At 38.5% G+C, this 23,795-nt stretch overlaps 2 protein-coding genes across 8 annotated transcripts in view; both read right to left on the reverse strand.

Moving 5' to 3' along the window:
- Nucleotides 1-17,477, reverse strand: part of grik1a (glutamate receptor, ionotropic, kainate 1a) — a 36,313-nt gene extending 18,836 nt beyond the window's left edge. For 2 of the 4 annotated variants that reach the window (XM_085174157.1, XM_085174158.1), the window contains exons 1-9: nt 17,062-17,477; nt 7,761-7,928; nt 7,107-7,364; nt 5,541-5,722; nt 4,910-4,963; nt 4,527-4,697; nt 4,041-4,184; nt 1,685-1,792; nt 1,365-1,409 (exon numbers count right to left, since the gene is read on the reverse strand). In XM_085174157.1, the coding sequence (XP_085030283.1) occupies nt 1,365-1,409; nt 1,685-1,792; nt 4,041-4,184; nt 4,527-4,697; nt 4,910-4,963; nt 5,541-5,722; nt 7,107-7,364; nt 7,761-7,928; nt 17,062-17,143 (1,212 nt within the window). In that variant the 5' untranslated portion in view covers nt 17,144-17,477. The remainder of the gene's footprint in view (nt 1-1,364; nt 1,410-1,684; nt 1,793-4,040; nt 4,185-4,526; nt 4,698-4,909; nt 4,964-5,540; nt 5,723-7,106; nt 7,365-7,760; nt 7,929-17,061) is intronic. The other 2 variants (XM_085174161.1, XM_085174162.1) reach the window with 1 other exon arrangement.
- Nucleotides 17,478-19,328: 1,851 nt separating this feature from the next.
- LOC146509929 (rho guanine nucleotide exchange factor TIAM1-like) overlaps nt 19,329-23,795 on the reverse strand; it is a 52,402-nt gene continuing 47,935 nt past the window's right edge. For all 4 annotated transcript variants that reach the window (XM_085174156.1, XM_085174154.1, XM_085174153.1 and 1 more), the window contains 4 exons: nt 23,535-23,631; nt 22,574-22,661; nt 21,931-22,103; nt 19,329-21,683 (listed from right to left, as the gene is read on the reverse strand). In XM_085174156.1, coding sequence (XP_085030282.1) covers nt 21,052-21,683; nt 21,931-22,103; nt 22,574-22,661; nt 23,535-23,631 — 990 coding nt within the window. In that variant the 3' untranslated portion in view covers nt 19,329-21,051. The remainder of the gene's footprint in view (nt 21,684-21,930; nt 22,104-22,573; nt 22,662-23,534; nt 23,632-23,795) is intronic.

Here is a 23,795-nt window from a genome sequence, read left to right on the forward strand (position 1 = left end):
TGATTCAAAGTGCTTCACTTGTATTTGGTAACTGGTCACTTGAACTCTCAATATGAGGTCCAAAGATGTGTTAATGCAAGTGAAGTGAAGGAGTCCATCATTTGGCTGAAAAAACATTGCAAACATAGCGAAAACTTAAAGAGTCGTCAAATTATGGTATATTCTTAAAAAGAAGGCACTGACAAGCTACACCAAAACCCCCGAAAGACCACCGAAGATTACTAAAGTGGATCATAGCATAAATCTTTCCAAGATTAAGAAAAATCCCTTCACACCATCAAACCAAGTCAAAAACACCCTAAAGGGGGTAGGTATAACATTACATACACGGGCTTTACAAAAAGGTGCAAACCATCTATGACACTCAAGAACAAGACGACCAGATTAGGCTTTGCAAGAAAACATCTAAAGGGGCCTGCACAGCTGTGAAACAAATTATTTCGACAAATAAAACAAAGATGTATTTATACCAGAATGATGGGAAGAGAAAATAGCTTCCCGCTACTGCCAAGTGCTTGCTCATAGGGGATGATATAATTATTGGCGTTTCTTTCGTTTAAATATTGTAGGGTCTTTACAATATAAAGCTCCCTGAGCAGCTGTTGTTGTGAATTGGGCCTATAGAAATAAAGCTGAATTGAATTCTTGATTTTAGGCAATTGTTGATTGCAAATGATTTTCATCCAGATGTTAGAAACAACCTTTATATTTACAGTTATGTTGGTTTGTTCAATTATATTTAATCTTTCTAAAATGAAGGGACTATGTATAAAAACAATTTTAATTACTACATTTTTTTTCAATATTTTTGTTAAACCTCTTGAATTAAAGCTTAAAGTTTGCACTTTGAATATGTGATTTAGAATCCTCTTTAGTGGTGTTCAGAAGAAAAATTTCAGTAAATATAATTTTTCAAAAACATGTGGCCCTTACTGAGTCTAACCTGCATGATTTCCATTAAAGTGCCTATGAAGGCAATCTAATAGCGAAGCAAATTATAGTTTAGTAGCTGACAGAGAGCTATTTTTATATATTTGCTTACGTCTTTCCTGCCATTAAAGAATGTGAAATTGCAGGACTTGCTTCCAAATCCTAATGGAGGTACAGCTATATGCATTTAAACAAAGTAAATTTGTACTTTTTTCCTGAAAGTTTTGACGAGTGTCAGAGCAATGCCTGCACCCAAACAGGGGAAAAACTGAAACGTCAAACACATGGCATTGCTGCCCACAAAATCAGTGAAGAGAGACAAAGTTGACAAGGCAGGGAGCAGCAAGGTGCACGGCATGTAGAGTGAGAGTAGGGCAAACAAGAAGAGGGGGCAAACAACAAAGGCTTCCACCAAACAAGGCACTGGCACAAACCTCGATCCACCTTTTCGTGAGGCGGCTTCCGCCCTCCACAACACCCTTCAGGAATTGTGATGAGAGCAACGTGAAGCACGGACAGCGTGGAAATTAATAATCAGTTAGTGCAGCATTATTAATATTCATGGCTGGACAATCTAAAACAACTAGTAAGTGTGTTTTAAAAGGATGTAAGTACAGAAAACTAAATGACTAATCAGCTCTTGCTCTCGCTCTGTCTCTCATATAAACAAACACATGCCCTAATGGAACAAATAAGCCAGTGCGAAAGCAGCATGAGAGCGTTGTAATTGGCTGTTCCAGGCCTCTGTGCTCACCCTGGCAACGCCGTCCTCTTTGAGGCTGATGATGTCCAAATCAAAGTCTCTCCTCAGGCCATCTGTCTTGTTAAGAACAATGTGCCCTGTCAGTCCATCCCACTGTGCCTACAAAAAGGGGAAAGGCAGAGAGAGAGAGATTTACGGAGAATTGGAAGACCATCTGAGTTCCTCGTCTTCCTTTGGAACTCTAGAACAGGCTGCTTGCAGGAAAAGTGAAGGAGGTCCATGCAAGGAGAGAGGAAGCTCGAAGGCTCACGGGATCACAACAAGTGAAGATCAACAGGTTGTATAGTCTCAATACGCATGAAAGCTTTTGTTTAAAATAGCCAAAGCAATTATATGCATACATTTTTTTTCTCGCTTAATCAAATAAAAACAAAAATCTTTTACCTTTTTCTGAATATACTTCATATTGGATGATTCCCTTTGCTTTGCATGTATACCATTCTTTTCTTGTTTGTCCTGATTATTGACAGACTGCGATGGAGGTACATCTGGCACCTCTTTTTTTATTAGAGAAGAGAACAAATATAAACTCTACAGCTAAAGCACTTCAAATTGAAATGTTAATGGACTGTTCCTTTTTATTTCACAAACATTAAAAATAATTGCACCACATGCAACCATATAATGTGTCGCCTTTTTAGGAACTGTCTGCGAGTCTGTCTTGCAGATCACGTCAAGTGCTGAGATATTTTTAGGGCTGTCTATTAGGAACAACAGGTTTATGATCTACCCACAGATTTGTTCAATCATGGGACTGTAAGAACTGCTCCAAAAGCTTCAGCTTGTGTTTCTAGCAGTAGTTGATGGTGGAGTCTGAGGTCTGTGTTAGATCATTGTCCTGTCAGACAGCCTTGTTTTCATTTCACTTTCTTCACCGACTACACATTTGCATCCAGAATTTACTCATATTTAGTAGAATCCCTTCTTCCCTCTATCTCTGCACTGTTTCCTGTGCCTCAGGCTGCCTCTCAACCCCAAAGCATAATATTTTTGTCCTTCTGACAAATTCTTCTCCCCTTTGTTTTTCTTCTCCACAAACCTACTTTTGTTGATTGTGGCCAAAGAGCTCACTTTTACTCCATCTGTCCAAAGCATTTGTCTGCAAAACCACCCTTACATATGATTTTGTGACATTCTGTGGCAACAGTCATCACCTGACTTTTGCAGTTTCTAATCTGTCTGCAGATTTCATGCACATTTAACAAAAAAACTCTTTTTTAACATCTGTTTGGGGTCAAAATCCACAAAATGTGCATTTTTCTCTGATCTACCCAAACCTTTTCTCTAACTGCGTACAAAAAAATACAAACTAAATTAAGTTAAAGTAAGTTCACTCCACATTTTACTTATTTATAATGAGAAAAACTGAATACAATCTTTTGATGCATGCCAGAAGTGTAATCTGCTGCCATCATTCAAAAAAATTCAACAAAAAACACACAACTGTAGAAACGGACATGTCTAAAACATTTAAAGTGTGCAATGTGGCTCTTTGTTCTGTGTTTCCTGATTAAAGCTAATTAAGAAAAAAAGTGTTCAGACATGTCAAATAGAAATATGCTCATTTGATCCACAGAAACACACACAATAGCCAGAGGAGAGTGATAACATTTGGGTTAAAGTGCCCAGGATTTAATTTCTGTCACTGAAATAAAAGCTGTGTCCTCATATTCTGTGCTCTCTTGTCAGCAGTGCTTTTTAATTGAGTGTAGTGAGAGACATATCACTATGGGGTCTTCCCCCCCGAAAAGGCTATTATCAAGTGATGAATAGCACATGAGGACAGATGCTTCAAAAAATGAGCAGTGGAAAACAAAATGAAAAGCTGAAGAGGAGAGCCACTAAGATTCTGGGGGAAAAAAAGGAAAAGATAAAGAAAAAGTGTGAGAGAAGGAAGACGGCAGCATGAAGAGGAAAATATGAGTGAGGCGACTGAATGATAATGTTCCTTCTCCGTGGCAGGCAACGGTCCTCTGCTGGATTTAAGACTTAAGAGATCAAAACACTCGTGCATCAAAGGCCTCATTTCTGTCTGTAGGCATCAAGTCTGACTGTTGGGCTGAGCCGCACGCTTTAAACTTATAAGTACATAAATACCGTGTATTTTCATGTTGCGAGCTTTCAGAGGCAAAGCGCGGACTGTCAGAAGGGACCTATAAAATATTATATCAGAAGAAATGATCTGACACCCAGTTTTGGTAAATTTTTATGTTTGCATCTGAGGCATCTGTTACAAACATGCATCAAAAATGCATCGTGTTTAGGCTAAAGGCAACTGAAGCTCTTTAAGCCATGCCGCTGATCTTGCAGGTTTTTTTAAGTTCCCAATAGCTTATCTAACACTGACCTCTTTAAAAAGGTTCATGAAGCGCGGACCAAAGCGCCAAGGCTTGTGGCGGTGACACTGCAGGGAGCTGACGGTCATCTGAGTGGCCCGCTGGGACGCGACAGCAACCATGTACACGGCATCATACATCAAAGCTGCGTCTGTCTGTAGAGGATGCAGTGAGAGAAAGTTGCTTTTTTGTGCACTTAAATGTCAGTTGTAAACAGCTAAATTATGAAACCAAGAGAGCAGGTTTTGCAGATAAAAATGCTCTAAAAACTCTAAAAGTTCCTCTGGGAAAATGTGCAAAACATATAATGTTTGGCTATAACGATGAAATGAATATAACTGAGAAAATCAGCATTTCAATTCTTACTAAGCTTAAAAAAGCATTACATGTTAGCTCATACTTTTTTGTTTGCAACTGTATGATGCAGCTTATAGAACAGATGTGGCTTTTTGCAGGTTCAGGTGTTTGTAATGTGAAATAACAGCAACAGGGCTTACAGTCATGACTCCATCCATCAGACCACTTTCTTGTTTGGGGCCCTGAAGTCTTTCCATGGCCCACCTGTCCATTGTAGATGCTACCCAAGGGTCATCAATGTTCAGCAGTCTAAAACCAGTCATGTTGACCCCGCTATAGCGGTATGGCTCGAGATCCAAGGCATATAAATCCTGCAAGAGACGCAAGATGAAGGTAAAGGTGAAAGATAGCAAGAAGGATGTGCTGGTATGTACAAATGTAAGGACTGGTTCAAGGTGTAACCAGTAAATTTAAAAAGCCAGTTAAAGGAAAAATGAATACCCAGATCTTTATTTTACTTATTTGCCTACTATCACCTTAAAAAGCTATAATAAAACTTTAGCTATGCATTTTTCTAACTCACCAAGGTTGTAAAGAAAAAATGGTAGTACTCTGTCATCATTCCCATTGATGAAAGCTGCAACAAAGAAAAAAATAAAGTAAGAAAAAGAAACTGCCAAACAATTTATTTATTTTTTTAATACCATGATTTCTCCAGTGCTACAGCTAATGTAGGAGCTTGATAACAAAGTCATTTGGCAGGTCATTTTTCTCTTGCACAGCACATAAAATATATCATGCATTTTCTTTAAGAGTATTCATCAAATTTATCAGTCTTTAGGTATGAATTAAATAGCTGAATTCCCTGAAGCTGAATAAAAAGGACAATAAAAGTTTTTCTAAGTTTCTGTTTCTGTAAGATTGACACCAAAGCCTATCTGGGTAAAAAAAAGAAAAAATTGATTATCACTTAATAATAGACAATGGATACAGAAACAACACAAGCAAATAATACAAATGTAGTGTGAGAAACCCAGCAAGTACCAGGACAACAGAAATGTGTTGTTATTAAATATGCAAGACGATCTCAGCTCTCTGTATGTAGGAATCAGTGCACGGGGCACTGTCCCCTCCCCTGTCCCCCAAAAGATAAATAAATATGATGTTAAAAAAAAAACTACTGAAATGAATCTTAGATAAAGTACTGCACAGACCTGCTTAAGGAGCTCAGCAGCCATGCGATAGGAGCAATCAAAAAGAATAAAAAACTCTTTGTCTTTCTTCAGCTCCTTAAGCAGCGGTCGAGCATCCTGGTTACCCGGCGTCAGCTGGCGGATCTTGATCTTCAAGTTGAACTTTGCTGGAGCTTTGATCAATTCTTGCATCCGCATCAGGCCTTTAAAAAAAAAAGTTAAAAACAGTAAATTGTACTTTCCCCCTCATTAATTCTAATTGTTACTTCCTTCTTGTGGTCAGATACAAAACATACACTGCATCATTTCAGCTTCTCCCCAGACTGATTGCTGTTCTGTCACATAAGCGGGACGCACGCCTTGCTTTCCGGTAGCCTGAACGTGTACATGCACAATAGAGTGTAAATGGGCAGGTGTGTGTTTATGTGACATTTCAGGAAGAATAAATCTTTGTAAAATCTATAAGCTATGACATTTTAGCAACAGAATTTCATATTCTCTGTGTTGTGGGCAGTCGCTGTTTATGGGAAACCGCAGGATTTGGAGGCTATCAGTGTTGTGGTCTGTATGTCTGCAGTTGGAAGTCAGAGGGCAGGAACATTGGCAGCTGTCTGATATGAGGCCCTGGTGCCCTGTCACAGATTGGGTTCACTGGCCAACGCGATGGAGGTGACTTTGTAAGACAGAATTTTATTTTGTAATTACGACCATGACATATGAATATGTTGCCAGGTCCAGAAAACACCAGCTAGCTCCTTTGACCTCTTATCCCTCTCAGTTCTTCACTTTAAATGCCATGCCATTTTAAGGTTGACAACCAGCCTTACAGGAGGAAATAAAATCAAAGGTAAAATGCTGTCTTCAGTCAAATATTATTAAAACACTGAACTTGAAACTTAAAACTATGTTTTTTTGTTTTTAAAAAAATCTATATTCATATTTTACAGCTGGATGATAAATGTTTATAGCACATCTGGTTATTGTCACGTGGTGTAAAAGTTATTTTTCAAAGTCATAATGCAAGGACCATTATGGCAGAATTATAAATATTTATAGTCAGGTGCATACAGGAGTTTTGGTCACTAAAGTTATTTGAAAAGCAGTTTTTATTTTATTTTCTTCAAACTCACCAATCATATAAAGTATTTGTATCATATATCAGTATTAGGGAGTGGCTGCAATAACTTAGCACACTTAGTCTCTGCTAATTTGAGTCACTGAACTGTTTAGGTTAGGTTTTTGAGGGTTTTTTGGCTTTTGGCTGTAAAGAATTAGGTGATGATGCCCAAAAAGAGAAAACTGAGAATTTAAAATGGGACTTTGTGCAGCAACAGGTAACATCACAATGACTGTGGCTGTTGTTAGTTTAGTAGATTTGGCTAATCTCCTTGAGCATACTGATTTATTGCATACAGATAAACTGAAAAATAGTGAAATAGCTTTGTCAAATTCACATAATCCAAAACCACCTGACTGTATCTTAAAAGGGCTCTCTTTGACCTTCTTCACATTTGAATCCTTGAAGTAATGTATTAATCAAGTGCTTGTGAATCAATTTTAAAAGCTACAACAGCTAACAGAGCCTACCTGTGCTGTCCTCATAGACCACCGTTAGTTTCCTCCATTTGAAGAACGTGACTACATCCAGGATGGCCCTGGCAATAGCTGTGTACTCCGGATACAGGTTGATGAAAAAGGTGTCTTTGTTGTCCACCGATGGATGTTTCCATCGTGTTTGTATGTGAGGGACTTCCAGAGCATTGCAGATAGATTGAACAGCACTAACCGAGGAGCTGTGAGAGGGGCCAAACACAGCAACCACCCCAAGAGCGAGCTGGTCACACACTAGTGGAAAAAAACAGAACAGCAGAAAAGCAGCTGGATGGATTTGATTGTTGCAATCAGACGATTCTTGATTACAGGTGAAGACTGTTGATGTGTTTCCAAATTCAAGTGTTAAACTGGTTATATAATTTAAAGGGATAGCATTAGACTTTGATTTAAAAAGTAAGTTGTCTTCCAGCTACAGGACAGAATTATAGCTTGCTATTATTTTCATTGTGATCACAAGTAAATGGTCAAAAAAACATGTCAATCTTAACCAGATTCTTAACCAGAAGCTAGTGGTTCTTTATGTGCTTGATAAATACTGAATCTACCAGTAACATTTCATTTTGGAATTTTGCGGAAAACGTATGCATTTAAACTAGTTAAAGTCAGCATTTTAGAAAAACTCCCTACCTCTCCTGGAAGCCTCAAAGCCATCAAAGAGGTTGATCCTCTGAATGTCGTAGGTAAGAGTGGTGTTGGGCATCAGGGTCTTGTTGCGGTTTATGTTGTTAACAGCAAACTTGAAGGCCAGCTCGTCCGTACTCACTAACTCGCTCTCTCGGGTCTCAAAAATCCCTCCTGAACATTGAGACAGACGAGAAGGTTAAAAAGAAATCATTTCTGTTGAGATCAGGAGACAGCTGCAAAAGACAAAGACAAAAGACCTAGTGCATACGTGTTCTGCAACAAACCACTTTTGCTGCTGCTGAGTTTCACTTTATTTTACTTGATCAAACATAGGAAACCACCACCAGAGGAGCAAACATCATGACCTCAGTCAGCAGCTGAAGTGAATTAAAGTCAAGATGTGCTTTGTTCTCAGTAACAGCTTCATTAAAGATGTTATATAGATGAGATGCAACGCCAGTAGGACTAGAAAAAAACAATTTTGGCATTATAAGCACTTAATAACATTATCATCACAATATTATCACCTTTTCAAGCTGTTAAAAATGTTAATAAGTCATTAATATTCATCCAGTCATGGTAGTAGAAGATAATAGGATAATAACAACAACAACAACAACAACAACAACAACAATAATAATAATAATAATAATAATGAATGGACTAAGTCTAAATGGTAAAGCACAAATTGACAAGCAAAAAGTTATGAATGAAAACATTATTAATAGTTAACAATGACAGAACAGTTTAAGAGATAAATGTGCCATGTCAAAATATAAGGAGATGATATTACAGTAGACAAAACATAGACTTCTTTTCCTTAATAGATAGTATAGACAGGTTGAAGACCTATATTTGTTGTAAAAATCAACAACAAGACAACAACAACAACAACACAGCCTCTTCACAATTACACCATCTATTCTCTGCTTTCTGCATTAATGTCGGTCACATTTTACTTCCTTTTTACGCAAGCTATATCTCTGAGTCATAAAAACGCTGTAAATCCATTATGCGCACAGTTAAAGTTTCACTGCCTTCAGCCTGAGTTTTCTACAAGCCGAGAATGAAATTGAAATTGCCATGGTCGCATGATAATGATGATGAATATTAAGAGCTTGAGGTAAATAATCGAAAGTTTGTGACCGGCCATAAAAGACATTCTGAACTTATTGCTTCTCACACAGGAAGGATGGTTCGTATAAGTACTTATTCTTCCACTCTCACTTTTACACTGCAGAGACCCAAAGCTGCATATAACGTTGTAGAAACAATGCTGTTCAGACAGAAATTGCCCTTAAACTCCTCATCAACATCCAATGATCTGGGTGAATTCAAAGGGCGGATGAAATGAAAGTATAATTACTTCCACTGTGTGAAAGGGCAAGAAATAAAAAAGGCTATGGAGTTCCTGAGATGAGTCAAGGCATCGCAGTCAGGAAAAGCAGAAGTAACTGTTAGTCTTTTAGTAGGGTTTTTTTTTCACTTTTTCCAATTCAGTTTTATTTATATAGCATCAAACCACAACAACAGTTGCCTCGATGCGTTTTATATTGTAAGGTAAAGAGACCCCGTAATAATACAAAGATAATCAGGATAATTTTCTGCGACTGCAGATGCAGTTTCTTGATTTAAAACATGTTCTATTATCTATATATTGAATTATTGGCCCGGTCCTAAAACAAAATTAAATTTATATAACATTATAACATTTTTAGGGCATTTTATTTTTTATTTCTACAGATTTACTGGTTTTCAAATGCAAGTTAACAGGTTTGCATGTCTTAAAATAAACAGTACTGTAACATGTGAATAATAATACCCTGTGGATCAGGGATTTTGTATCACTGATCAATAGGCTGTCACGCTTCACAATACAGCTCACCACATTGTGTGTGGTGTTGGTCAAGGCCAAGCAGATAATGAGCTTAGCTCCAAGGATGGTGTTCAACAACAGCCTGAGATAAATTAAGGAGTGGGCAGATTTCACTACATCCAGAAAATCACATTAAATTATAGCTGAGATGTTGTAACGATATTTGAATTATATATTATAATAATATTATTTTATGATATTAATGCTGATATGGTGACAGGCAGCATACAGAAGAGGAGCAGTACCTTAAATAATTCAATTCAATTCAGCTTTATTTATATGACACCAAATCGCAACAGCAGTTGTCTGCTGTATGGTTTATATTGTAAGGTAAAGTGGTCTTGAGCAACACTTCTCCGGGTAATCTGGGTATCTTTTAAAGATTTGTTTTGGTCATTGGTTGATTTTTCACCAGTTTTCGGTCCATTCCTTGTACCTGACCATTTTCAGAGGATTCTCCCTTCTTTTCTTTTTAAGCCACTTAAGACTGGCCTATGAAAGAAACCTAATCTAACCAAAGTGACGAACCAGTGTTGTGTCTGAACATTACAGACATTTTATTGTTCAAGCAACAATTTTACATTTTAACTGGTATGTTTATGTTACTAGCAGCCTGTCACAAAATCTTATTAGCAACAACTTTGTTGTCACTCAAACAAACTACCAATGCAGTAAAAATGTACTTACACACAGTATAACACTGTCAGTCATGGACTGGCCTCCATCATCTTGATAGAGAATGGAAAAAAGGCAGCAAACATCCAAAAGAAGAGCTTTGGACTATACACGCATTTCATAACAAATTGCTGCACCTATTTCCCATGTTCCTAGCAAAACATAAAGAAATGAGGAATCGCTCAAGACTTTTACACCATACTGTACACAAAATATCAAAGTTCCGAGCAGCAAAAAGGCAGAAAAGAGTCAAACAACTGAATAATACTCTGGTAAAAACATACAAATTATCAAGCTGTGCTTTATTGCTTCAATTTGTACAAATCCTCCAAAAAGAAAGAAGCAAAAAGAAAAAGTTTGGCTTCATGGGATGTAGCTGCGAGCATTTCTGAAAGCGAATTATTAATATTGTCATCTCAATTTCAGTGAAATGGACTTTAAAAGTAGACACAAAAAAGAAAGAAAAAACTAATTTCTTCACAAGTCGTTATGTTTTTTGGATTTCAAAAACTGTGTTATTGGTGCATTCACTTATAAATGCAACACAAAGGCTTTTCAAATCCAAGTGAACAATGGTATTCACTGGGTCTGCATTGGTTCAATGCCCACTCCAGGATTATAAGAAATTACTTATCTGTAAAACCACGGTTAGCATTCTGTGCATGCTTAATGAATATTAATTTGAGCACAAACACCACAGATTCCCACGCATCCACATAAAATTCACAGTCACATTTAAACAGGTCAGCTATTGTTTGTGTCCCCCTGCTGCATAATGGGGTTAAAAAAATAGCCAAAATCTAATAATCTAATATCAAAAATAAATAAATAAGTAACCAAATTGAATCCTCTACCCAGCAAATCATTAGTATCAGCATAGAATTTCCCAATTGGTGGATCCCTAAAATAAATCATTATAAATGACATCAAATCCAATTATAATCAGAGGAAAACAGTAGCACAAACTGTGTGTCTGAGTAGCCACTGATGCTCCAAAAACTCAAAGAATAAATCTGATCTTTGTGCCAGACTGCCATGCAGACCTGATCAGCGTCTTCACCAACCCACTGTGGAAAGATAAATATGTTTGTGTCGGTGCATGAAGAACTGTGAATGATCCATCTTCACTTTGCTCTCTAATTACAAACAATTATGTTTTACATCCGTCATGTGTGATTCCTTCTTGGAGAGCAGCTTAAACTCTCCTGTGGCTTATGATTGCTGCACTTACAAGAGTTATATTTTTTTTTTTAAGCAAGGTGTTTTTCCTTGCAAATGAATTCATGTAACTAAGAGCACTAAAAGCATTCGTTTACAATCTCAATAATGAAGAATAATTTGTCACAGGAATGCACTTCTGCCTGGCACATAAATGGACGTTAAAGGTTTTCAGGGGACCTACGGGACACTATAAATGCATTTGAACATCGGTTGTGTAGATAAGGGTGACTATAAACATAAAATTAAGTTATTTTTTAATTTATTAAGAGAAAATTAGTGCTTTTCTAAGATGGGTGTTATTCAGCAGTGTTTTATTGATCATTCTGATGCCATAAAAAAATGACCAATAATATGATACCAAAAAAATCCCAGATCAGAGACAAAACCCAAGACGTTAACAATGTGTTTTAGTGAACTGCCACAAGATTCTCCTTTTTCATCGAAAAGACGTTTGATCTGATGACAATATGAGCTCATTTGCCATTTGCATAAAGATTACCGAGATATTTCAGTACTCTGGCACAATCTGGATACAAACTGTGTGCACAAATGAGGGAAGCTTAGTCTGCTGTGTTGCAGTATATCAAAGTCCCAATTTGTTTTTATGCAACACAGTTCCAAATGATGATCGATTTAACCGATTTTTCATCAGACGTGAACCCATCCAAATAATGTGCCTTCAGTAACCCTTACAAATTAGCAGTCATTATTTTAATGATTTTATTGGTCAGTCACGATTGTTTTTGATGAGTTAACGCTCTTTTCTAATGCAATAATAAATTTTCTTTGAAGTCATCAAAGCTGTAACAAGCTGTCCCGGGGACTGCCACTAAAATCTAGTGTGGCTATTTTACATGTCAAAAGCCTTTTTGCCACATAAATATGAATACTGGGGGAAACAGCAACATCCATTAAGGTGTTTCACCATTTTTACTTTACTGTAAAAGACACTATATTTTTCATTTTTTTCTTTTATTGTCTTTTTCAGAGCCTTTCATTAACTCTTGTCTTCTTCTCTACTCTTATCCATGATTATTAAAACGGGTGTTCCAGTCCTAATTTGTTTGCAAAAGTTTGTCTGGCACACACTGTAGTTGAGTCACCGGAGGGCAGTTAGACATCAAACTGACACTCAGTACCAGAGGTAGATGAAAGGTGGCGCTTTCTAACACTTCTGAAAGATTACTGAGCTGGATGAGTAAGAGAGTTCATCTTTTTGCTCACGATGACAGAAACTACAGCCATCAGTTACTCTGAAAACTATCATTGCCACACACTTTGGACAGGCTATGAAGCCACAGGTAAGGGCAAATACATCTGGGAGGATATAAAAGGGGCCTCAGGTGTCGCACTGTCGTTCTGGCTGAGGAAAAATAGGAAACATTTTGTTCTCAAGAGCAAATCACGGGAGCTGTGTGACGGGCAAACAAGGCAAACGTGCAATTGGGGAAGTAAAAACTGAGGAGAGAAAGAGAAAATAGGGAGACACGGAGAGAAACAACACCAAGAAATTACTGCAAGGGCACCGAAAGGGCAAGGAGTGAAGTCATGGTGTACTGTGTCAACCGAGCGAGTTTTTTAAAAACATTTTCAATACAAGTGCAAAAACTCTGTGAGGTCAAATGATGTCATGATGTCTGATATTGCTTAGTAACAGAGAGAAATCTCGAAAATCAAAGCCAAGACACTCAACATCCTCAATATTTGACAAATTTAAAATACATAAACGTCTAAGAAGGAGACTTTAGATAAATTATTAGTTGACATTGACACCAGAGTCTCTCTCAGGTTCCAAAATCCTGTTCTCTGCCAGCATGCTGGACATGTACAGATGCCACTTTATTACTCACAATCTTGAGTTTTATGAGACTGGAGGATCAATACATACAAATAAATAAGGTCAGTCAGGAAGTTTCATGACTGCAGCTTCTTCTTATGTCTCAAGGACAAAAATACTGGCTACTTACTTGATAACTGTGTTTCCGACAGAGCTCATTTAGCCATAGTCTATCTATCGATCTATAGTATTTATATAACACTTCAAGGCACCAGAGAGAAAACTGCAACCAAGAGCCCCACCCTACACTGACCCCCTATGAGCAAGAACTTGGGGAAACAGTGGGAAGAAAAAACTCCCATTTAACATGAACAAACCTCTCGCAAGACCAGTGCCTCTTTTCCCCTTACTCCTCAACCAGCTGCAGCAAGAGGAAAAAAAAAAGGGAAAGATGCAAATTATGGAAGAGAGAAGAAAAAATTTAATGACATCAGGAGTGAAATGAGAGGCGTAGGCAACTAATGCATATTGCATTGTGGGGTGTGCTCCAGCAACCTAAGGCTATGGTAGCATAATAAGGACGCTTCAGGGTCACTTGATCCAGACATATAAGAATTATCAACAAATAAAGTTTTAAAAGTTTTGAGCGTGTTTGTCTGTACTCCACATGGTAGCTGCTTCCAGAGGAGTAGAGTCTGACAGCGGAAAGTTCTGGCTTCCTTCCTACTTTTGGAAATCCAGTAATCAGTAAGCTTGGCGTCAATGAGCAAAGCTCTCTGTTGGGATGATATAATACTATGAGGCCTTTATGTTGGAGTCACATTATTTAAAACTTTGTATGTGAGAAGCTTTTGAATGCACTTCTAGCTTTAACAATGAAGCCAATGAAGAGAAGCCAATAACGTGCAGAATGAAGTAATTTGCCCGAGAAGACATTCATTCATTTTCCTAATAGGTTTTCTTAAGTGTTGGAATAAAATCAGGTAATCTATAATATTAATCAGGTCCTCTGTTTATAAATGTAGGTTACAGCTCCTGCTCAGCTTTAGCAAATCGATTTAAAAGATGGCAACACCTGGAGCCAAACGTTGCAGTTCTTTGATTTCTCCTTCTTCTTCTTCTTCTCTCTCTCTCTCTCACACACACACACACACACACACACACACACACAAAGACATTGATAGTATCTGTATGTAAATGTTTTGGAGTTGTGAATTATTTCTGGGCTTGTGTTGTTTAAGAAGTCTGAACCACCAAAACTGAACACATCGGTCCTGAATTATCATGAATTTTAATGTGTAACCAAGGGCTACACTCCTGATGATAAAACCATGTGCATGTGCAGCTGGACTTCACAACAAACAGGAACCAATGCTGTGCATGCAAAACAAAATTTAAATGTGTGGGCATGAAGATTATTAAGAGATAATAATAATTGGAACTGACAGGTTGTAATCCACTTGGCTAATGTAAGCTCTGTTTTAAAAATCAACCATTTAGCAACATGTTATAACACCCAGGTCCCACCCCCAACACTCAGAAATGTCTCATATTTATTTTTTCTTCACTTCTTAAACATGCAACCTCTGCTTTGTGGACTGATGTATAGTTTTGCTGAGCTTGACACAAGAGACAATATTTTCCAATTAATCTGCAGAAGAACCAAAGTGCCTCTTTACCAAATGTGGGTTCACTGTACAACTTAAATACATAGTAGATCCAATATACAATTTACAAATGTAATGTGGAAACTTGAAACATCAGGCCACATACAAGAGTAGGCTTTTCAGTAGAGACAGTGTGGCTGTTAAAGAAGAACAAAAATTTAATATTTATCAGTTCTTTACAGAATCCTTAATCCTTGTCTTAACAGACAACTTAGCAAAGAGCCTATTTTAAATAGTGTCTTTAGGGACTTTGTTTCTAGCAGTCTGTTGCAAAAACATATTTGTTTCCAAATTCTTCTGTTGAGTTTACAAAAATACCAAAGATAACACAGTTTGACAGGGATAAAATCGTATTCTTCACCGAAAATGTGATTCCCTAAGCACTATTACACAAAAACTTGGCAAATCTCTTGGTAGTATCACTAAAAATATTAGGAAACTGAAAAAGTGAGAACAGGAACAGACACTGCAGGGCTAAAATCTATCTATAGCAGATGAACAGTATCTAAAGGTCGTGTCCTTAGGAAATAGGAGAAATACTGACATAAGACATGAGAGATGCATCTGACCCTTCAGCTGATCAACAAAACTTCATCAGAAATGATCTCAGTGGAAGGGTGGCTGTCAAGAAGTCTCTCTTAAAGAAGGAAAACAGTCCATAGAAACTGTGGAGGCACTGTGGTGCTGCATTTCATCCAGTGGTGTTGGAGATTTTGTCAAAATTGATGGAATTATGAACACAGGAAAGTACCATCACACAGAGGAAGCCAATGATCGTTTTTTTTTTTTTCCAGTATGATGACGATCCTAATGCAATAAAAGCATACTTGGGTAAAAAAAAATACTACTCAAGAAGCCCAGAGAACTATCTCTCATGACTACTAACAGAAATTACAAAAAATTTCAAGCATAAAGGTTTTAACACCAAAAATTGGACTTTCAAGCTCATTATAATAGCACAGACTTCTCAAATACTGTATTTTCAGATGTTTCAATTGATCACTGCATCTAGTTTCCATTTTCCCAGCAAAATATGACTAAATGAAGGGTGGCTGAACACCATGGAACTTTAATATATATTCTTAGATGTATAAAATATAAAATAAAATAACTCCTCTAGCCTATTGCTAAATCCAAAGATTCAAAAGGGTGGCAGTGACAGCAATCCTAAATGTATTCAGTCAATTAGATCCACATATTCGAGTCTGGTCTGACTCAAAGCATGGAAGTGATATGCTTGGATAATGAACACAGCCCTCAGTGCTCACCAAGTTCCTCCTGTCTAATCAAATCTAGGTGTAGCCTTCTGACTCCTCACCTCTACTGAGCTGATGACAGCAGGATTGAGAATAACTGGCGGGCATATTTTGAATGAAAATGTCTCCAACAAGAGTGTGTGACGCCATGACAATATCCAGAGAAGAATCAATAATCTATTACTTTTACGTGTTTGTGTGAAACCGTACGCACAGAGAGCCTCGTGCAAACCCACTGATGGTGAAACAACTGTTCACGAGCTTGTTTCTGTCAGAACTGCAGCATTTGTAATTAAAAACACATTGATCCGCAGCATTTCAAGACTTTCTATATAATTACATTTACCAGCAAGTTGGTGTCTAGTGAAGATGATGAATTAAACAGAGGTGTGAGTTTAAATTAATTTTATTTTAGTCAGAGGGGATATTTATCTTGTATTGATTTCTATGTAAACTATCTTTCTCACATTGCTGTTTATATAGTAGTGAAAATGCAAAACACTGAATCTGTGGCAAATCGATCTCCTTAAATACGTGAGTAAAGTTGTCAAAGTATTTTTTTTTTTTGAAGCTGTACGGTAATCGTTTCCTTTGTATTGACCCTCAGTGAAGCTTAATCCCAATCATTAATAATAATAGCACAATCACTTTCGATGTGTATAAAGGCTGAAAATTCGGATGCAAAACGGCCATCGCAGACCCAGAATGTTCTTAAATCTCAAAGGGAAAATGAAACATGTCACACGAACGCTAGACTTTCGTTCTGACTGTTCAGTCAATTTACAAACGCAGGGAAACGACATCAGCACCGTGCGTAAACTGTTGCGCTTACCGATTCTGAGGACTTGCGTGGAGCTCAGAAAGAGCTGAGCCGCGAAAAGAAAATAGCCAAAAAGTCTCTTTCTTTCTTCCATTATTCTCCCTCTCGTTCTCGAAGTCACGGCAAATGTCGAGACCTTGACAGACAGAAGCAGCTTCTAAACGAGCCCGGGCACACCTGACGCGCCATGCCAGCGCGCAACCCAAGTTTTATTCCCAATTTGATGATCCCACTCTGCATCACTCCATCGCGCAGAAGAAACCAAAGACGACGACAACAATTTCCACGTGTCCAACTTTCACATGCAGAGTCAAATCAAGTCACGTCTTCTTAACATAGCTGGCTGCGGTGGGCTACAGCAAACACGTCCACGAGAGTCCTTGCGCCTCCGAGGATGCAGATGCCAGAGGGGAGTGAGGGCGCGCGAGTCGGGCCAAGCGATCTTAAATTCAATTAGCTTCCGGTGAGCATTTTCAGAATAGAACTCACACCTGCCTCGTCGTGGAGGTTTTGCAAAAATACATAGTAGGTAATGGATGGAGTTTCTTTCTTTCTTTCTTTCTTTTTGTTTGTTTTAAAAATCTGCATTGACCCAAAGTGTGTAGACGATACGTTATGTACGTTCGAATAAAGATTTTGGCATTTATTACCGAAATTCAATCAACTATTTGGAATCACATTGAATCATGTTTTTTTTTTTCCTAATGGTAATCAGAATTAATTTTGTCAAACTTTCAAAGCTTTTACTGTGAAGGTACTCGCGGTCTGATTTCGATTCAGCTCGTTTTTGCTAGTTTGACTGCAGTCGCTTTGGATTAAGGAGCATGGCAGATGGATTGGCAGCGGTTCTCCCCACCGGTGTTGTGCCAAAAAGTGATTGTCTGCCAAAAACTGATTTCCGGTATTTGCCAAAAACTGATTGCTTGTATTTAAACTGCTATAAGTAACTTGTTGGGCTATAATATGTGAAACATATGTCAAATGCATCGCTTATGGATGACATAAAGTCATCTTGAGCCACAAACAACATTCGTGTAACAAGGTAGAAGCCGCAATCAGTTTTTGGCAGCGACATTTATATAACCTTTATTTATGCAGTTAAAAAAAATCTCATTAACATTAAAATGTCTTTTGTAAGAGTAAGTGGGCCAAGAGGACAGCAGAAATGGCAGCAAATATTACAATAGTTCTGTAAAAATATTTTAAGTGGGGATAAAGGACCGGATTGGTTATAATGTAAGTACAATAACACAGAGTTGTAAAGATACTTGAAAAACGGATAATTTTTTAATTCTCTATATAACCCCTTTGTAAACCCTATTCACCGAAGTGTATTTACGAACATACGTAAAGATATTACACAGAAAAAATACACAGAAACATTGGAAATCACTTTTTGGCAGACAATCACTTTTTGGCATAACACCGGTCCTGATGAGAGGAGAATAATCTTCAGGTTACAGGGCAGAGGCCAGATTATCTCTCACTACAGGCAAAAACAAGGTTTTTTTTTTATCTGATTGGATCACTGGATGCCTTCCCATTCAGTCCCATGACTCTCACAAGGCAGCAAAAATAACGAATTGTTGTGTAATGCGTTTTAACATCCCTGAAAGAGAATTGGCTCAATCATAATGACTTCCGGTGGAGAATCATTTTTATTACCTTGTGGAGGAAAGTCATCTGTCCGCTACTTGACTGAAAGCTCCATGGGGTTTGCCAACTCTGGGCTACTGCTTAATATTGTGACATTTAAAAACGGGCAAAGACACCAAAAACCTGGCATCTCCCAATCTTGCAAGCCTCAGGCAAAAAACCCATCACATCAGAAATGACATTTGTTTATCAGAATATTTGCGAGCTCTCTAAAATATGGGAGCCAAGTGATCCCTGACAAACAGCCTGTAGACAAAATTAATTAACTCAGAAAATGACCAGCCTGCATCTCCAGAAATAGTACTCGGGCAACGGTCCTGGGCAAAAAAAAAAAAAAAAAGGGGGGGGGGGGGACCTCGTCTGATATGAATACCGAGCAGAGTTGTCTCCTTGTAAAGTTTTTTTCTGTGCCACACATGTAGAATCCCTGACACTCCAGCAGAATCATAAATGGTAAATGTATCCTTGTATCCACAACAAGGATACATTTTAAACAGAATTGGTGTGTACAGCTTCTTTGTGGGGAAAATTAATTACGACAGATAATGGTAAATAAATTGTGATTGTTGGCTGCAGAAAATGAGCCGCTTTGACAATGAAGAAATGGAACATTCACACCAAACTACATTTAGAAAAAGATTTATTTTTACATTTAAAAAAAATCAAAAATGCTCCACAGTTTTAAACGTACAAAAGGGATGGGGTCGGGGGTCAAAGGGAATCATTTGCTTCCAAGGACAAGTGATTGTACCTCAGTCTCAAGACCGTACTGACCATTCTGAGCCAGCTGGCTAAAATCTAAGAAACCAGCTTTATCATTAAAAAGACAGAATTAAAAAGAGAGTATATCATTTCCATCCATTTTCCTTTCATTCCGAAACGGAGCTGCTTACACATCCCCCCGACACACACACACAAACAGTCGGGTATTAAGTGCTTGTTCGATACATCCATTAAGGTGCGCATGACTATGTTGAGCACAGCAATCAGCAGGTTGTTATTGTTGTGACGTGAAGTGAAACAGCACAGCCTGGTGGACAGGGGTAGTAACGCAGAAGTGGAAATATACACAGAAAATGCCACACGACAAAAGTCAACGTAACAGATGAAAGCTGAGGATGACGTCTGAATCCATTAGAGCTGTTGTGGGCAAATAATTTTCCTCAAGGGGACACATGAGAAGCTGAAACTATTGATTAATACTGAGCAGAATGGATTTGATCAGTATTCAATTTGTGACCCCTGACGGGAGGTGAATCGCCCAGTCCTGTATTTGAGTGAAGCTGGTCAACTGTATGACCTTTAAATTATAGTACAGTCACTAACACAGTCCTTTCAAACACAAGAGACAATTCAAGTAAACAGGACTATAGAAATCACTCTACTATTTATCACAGACATGAAGACGACATGGCCTCAGTGGCAAAAAAAAAAAAAGAAGAGTCCAGAATAATAATGGCCTTGATGAAATCAATTAGTTACCAAAATAAAAAGACATTTTATTTCAGAAACACAATTAAAGACTCATCATTCACACAAAGGGAAAAATAGAAGCTTGTTTCTGGCAGCAAACACACAAAAGGTAGTTTGTAACACTGGGCATCTGTATGTGATGTAAACATTGAAAAGTTACAGTATTTTTTTGAAGGCAGTAATTAAATAAAGAACAAGGTAAGGATATGAGAGGAGACAGTGAGCTTCAAAATATTTTTATACAGCTATACAAGTCAACAGCACTCTATTGTTCTCCTGATTATACACTGTTGTGTAGCTGATATTAAGTTAAATATGTTTTTTTTTTTACAAAGCACAATAAAGCTAGTTAGATGTCACCGTCCTTTATGCAGCAGTCGTTAAGCCAAAAGCCCCTGAAGAAAAAAAACGAAAGAAAATGTAACACACAGCCCTTGAGTGTTCGAATACAAACGTCAGAAAAATATAACACCCACATTCCTGTGTTGAAAAATAGACTTTTTGGCCTGAAGGTCACAGTTCAGTGGTGATGTCTCCTCTGTAAAATGTGTGCGTGGTGCAGTAGCTGCCTTTACTTTCTGTGTCTGTGCACACATGCACTTACTGTATGTTTATCCACATGAAGACACGCTTGCTCATTGACTTGCGTGCACTTCCTTGTTACTTCCCCCCCCCCCCCCCCCCGTCTGGGTGCTTCAGTACTTCAGGATTGTCAGAACACGGGAGGATGTGGGTGAGGTGGAAGGAGAGGGTTGTGCAGAGATACAGGCAGGATTTGTTGAGGTTCCCCAAATTCTACACTTTTAAAGCTTTTATCTGTCCTCACACCTTTTCTTTGACTCCTACATTATCCTACATAATCTTCATCATCTATCAGAAGACGTCACTGTTGGCAAAGTCGTCCCGCCGCACCCAGATGACATCGTGGTCCTGGTTTGTGGCCCCCTCCACAGCACACTGCTTCAAGGAAGCGACCTTTAAAGTTGAGGTTGCACCGCTCGGGAGAGAGGCACCGCAGGAAGTTATGGAGTCTACCAAGCTGGAGTCATCCCCATGCTTTGTTCGATCAGCGTCCTCCTCCTGCATGATCTCACACTCTGCTCCTCCATTCAGGTTGATGTCTTTGCCCTGTAGGTTCAGTCCTTTCATCTGCTCCTCCAGGTTGTCCAGTTTCGTCGACATGGCTCGGACAGACGTGCAGTACTCGTCGTCGTCGCTCAAAATGTCCGTCTCCTTCACCTGCCCGACATCGGTGCCCTCACACTGATTTTCATAGCAGCCCAGGTTGAACTGCTCTTCCACCCAGCGATCCGTGTCCTCTCCCTGAGGTTTGCAAGGCTGAAGTTGATCAGACAACTCGGATTTGGAGCAAGGGCGGGAAGGACGAGACGAGGGGTCTTCATGAGTGCTATTGTTGTTGTCTCCGTGGAAAACCAGGTCGGTATCGATGGTGATGCGGTTCCTCACCAACCGCCTGCGAGCTAGCATTCGAGATGGAGCTGAGGCTAAACAGAGAAAGATAGAAAGGCGTCACCAGTCAAGGTCATTACTCTCAACCCAAACTAAACTGAGAAGACTTTAGTTAACTGAAATAAACATCAAATTAGACTTTTCCTGTCTTTCCTAACTAATGCCAACATATTATGCATTTCTAATAAAAAGTAATATACAGAACTATAATCAATCTGTTACTGCCTAAGCATGTTTGTCTGCATTGCTATTGAAACAGAACATATATTCAAACTCTGTCACCTGCTCTGTTCATGGTGGGCCGCACCCCTTTAAGAGCAGAAAGACGCTTGCCCCCAAATGGGACATACTGCTGGCTGGGGGGAAGACACTCTGTCTTAAGCAGCTGCCGTCGTTGCTTCTCCCTAAGGATGGAGTGAACTGCTTTCAGGAAGTCCTTTTTACTCTCTGGAGAACTGCAGATCAGACAAGGAAACATGAAAGACCATGAAAATATTGTAAGAGAGAGGTAGCTTCAGTTTGATGGGGTTCTAACTCTCCCCCCCCCCCCCCCCCCCCCCCAATCTTCATTTTTGTAACTGCTGGGGGTCTGCTAACAGTTTCATGCTCTTATTTTAAAACCAGAGCGCCTAAACTTTGGAACGCTCTTCCTCAGCCTATCAGGTCAGCTGAATCAGTGTCTAGTTTTGAAAGACTGCTAGAAATCATTTCTATAGGTTCTTTTCTTTTCTTCAATCTTTTGCCAATTATCTATGGCCTTTTGTGTGTATGCAGGAAAAAATGACCATGACTTTGTGAAACATGTATAAATATGTACATATAATTAAAAAATATATAATGGTTTGAACTGTTTATTTTTAAAGTGCTATACAAATAACGTTATTATTCATGTTCATACGTTTTGAGTCTGTATGTGCAGTTTTACCTGAAGCACAACTGGAAGCTTCTCTCTGGTCTTCCTTCAGATTCAGACCTCGTGTGGACAATTTCACAGTCCGCCGTGGCCTCTGAGTCTGAGAAAAGGCCCAGAAGAGAAAAGATGTGAAATACATTTGCAGAAATATTCAGTTAATTTCCATCATCAATTTCTTTTCCCTTAACAACAGGCCATTAGGCAGATAAACAGCCTTGTTTGGGCTGAATCGCCGGAGGGTGATTTAAAGTTCACTTAGGACACAGAGAAGATGTGAGAAAGAAGGCATGCAGATCTACTAATGAGTATTTATCTGTTGTGTCTACAAAAGGTTATTTATTTTCTGCAGGAGAGGAAAGCAGCAACACTGACAGGCCTCCAAAGCATCTTAAGCTTCTGTCACAAAATGCTGATTTATAACCGTGGTTATTTTGGGGAACAGGGTAACATGCAAATGATCTTTTCAATGATCTTGGCATAAAAACTAAAAAAGAGCAATTTTGCCTTGGAATAGTCTGGTTATGGCTTTAAGCACTTTAACTTTAGGCTATAATCTAGTGGATGTTTTTGGATGACCTGATAAATTAATTAATGCATTAAACAAGTCATAGCCTCTAACACATAGAAAATCCAAAATCCTTTCATGATTTTCCCTCGTTTCTTCATGAAAACACTTTTATTAATGTAAATTTTGAGCTTATCGCTACTCTTCCTAACAAAAAAAAAAAAATGATATGTTGGGGTTCCAGTTGTTGTCCAACACATTCATACATTATAGACTAATGGTCAAATAATACATTTTTATTGCACAGGTCTTCTATTTGAAGATATGCTATAACTAAATCCATGTGTTTCTGATGTAATTAGTCCATTCATGTTTATGTAAAACTCCAAATCAGTCCCCAAAATGCTAACAGTACCTGAGGGAAAAGATTAATAGTTGCAGCATGTTAGTATATTTAAATATACTCACTTGGGAGGGTTCGGACTTGCAGAGAATCGGTTGCAATCATGTGACGGAAGCGGATGGGATCTTTTTCATCGCCCCCAGACCCGCGATGAGATGCACCCTGAAAGATAGAGACTGGTGAGATATTTAATGCATAACCGCTGCAGTGCATCAACATGACAGCAGAGAGCATCAGAGTGCAGAGAGAGAGGGTTCATTGAACAGACACAAGTATCTACTATACTGTACTATGGGGAGCGTGCACACACGCAGTTATTGCAGCTG

This window comes from Neolamprologus multifasciatus, chromosome 10 (genome assembly GCF_963576455.1).
Source record: "Neolamprologus multifasciatus chromosome 10, fNeoMul1.2, whole genome shotgun sequence".
NCBI lineage: Eukaryota > Metazoa > Chordata > Actinopteri > Cichliformes > Cichlidae > Neolamprologus > Neolamprologus multifasciatus.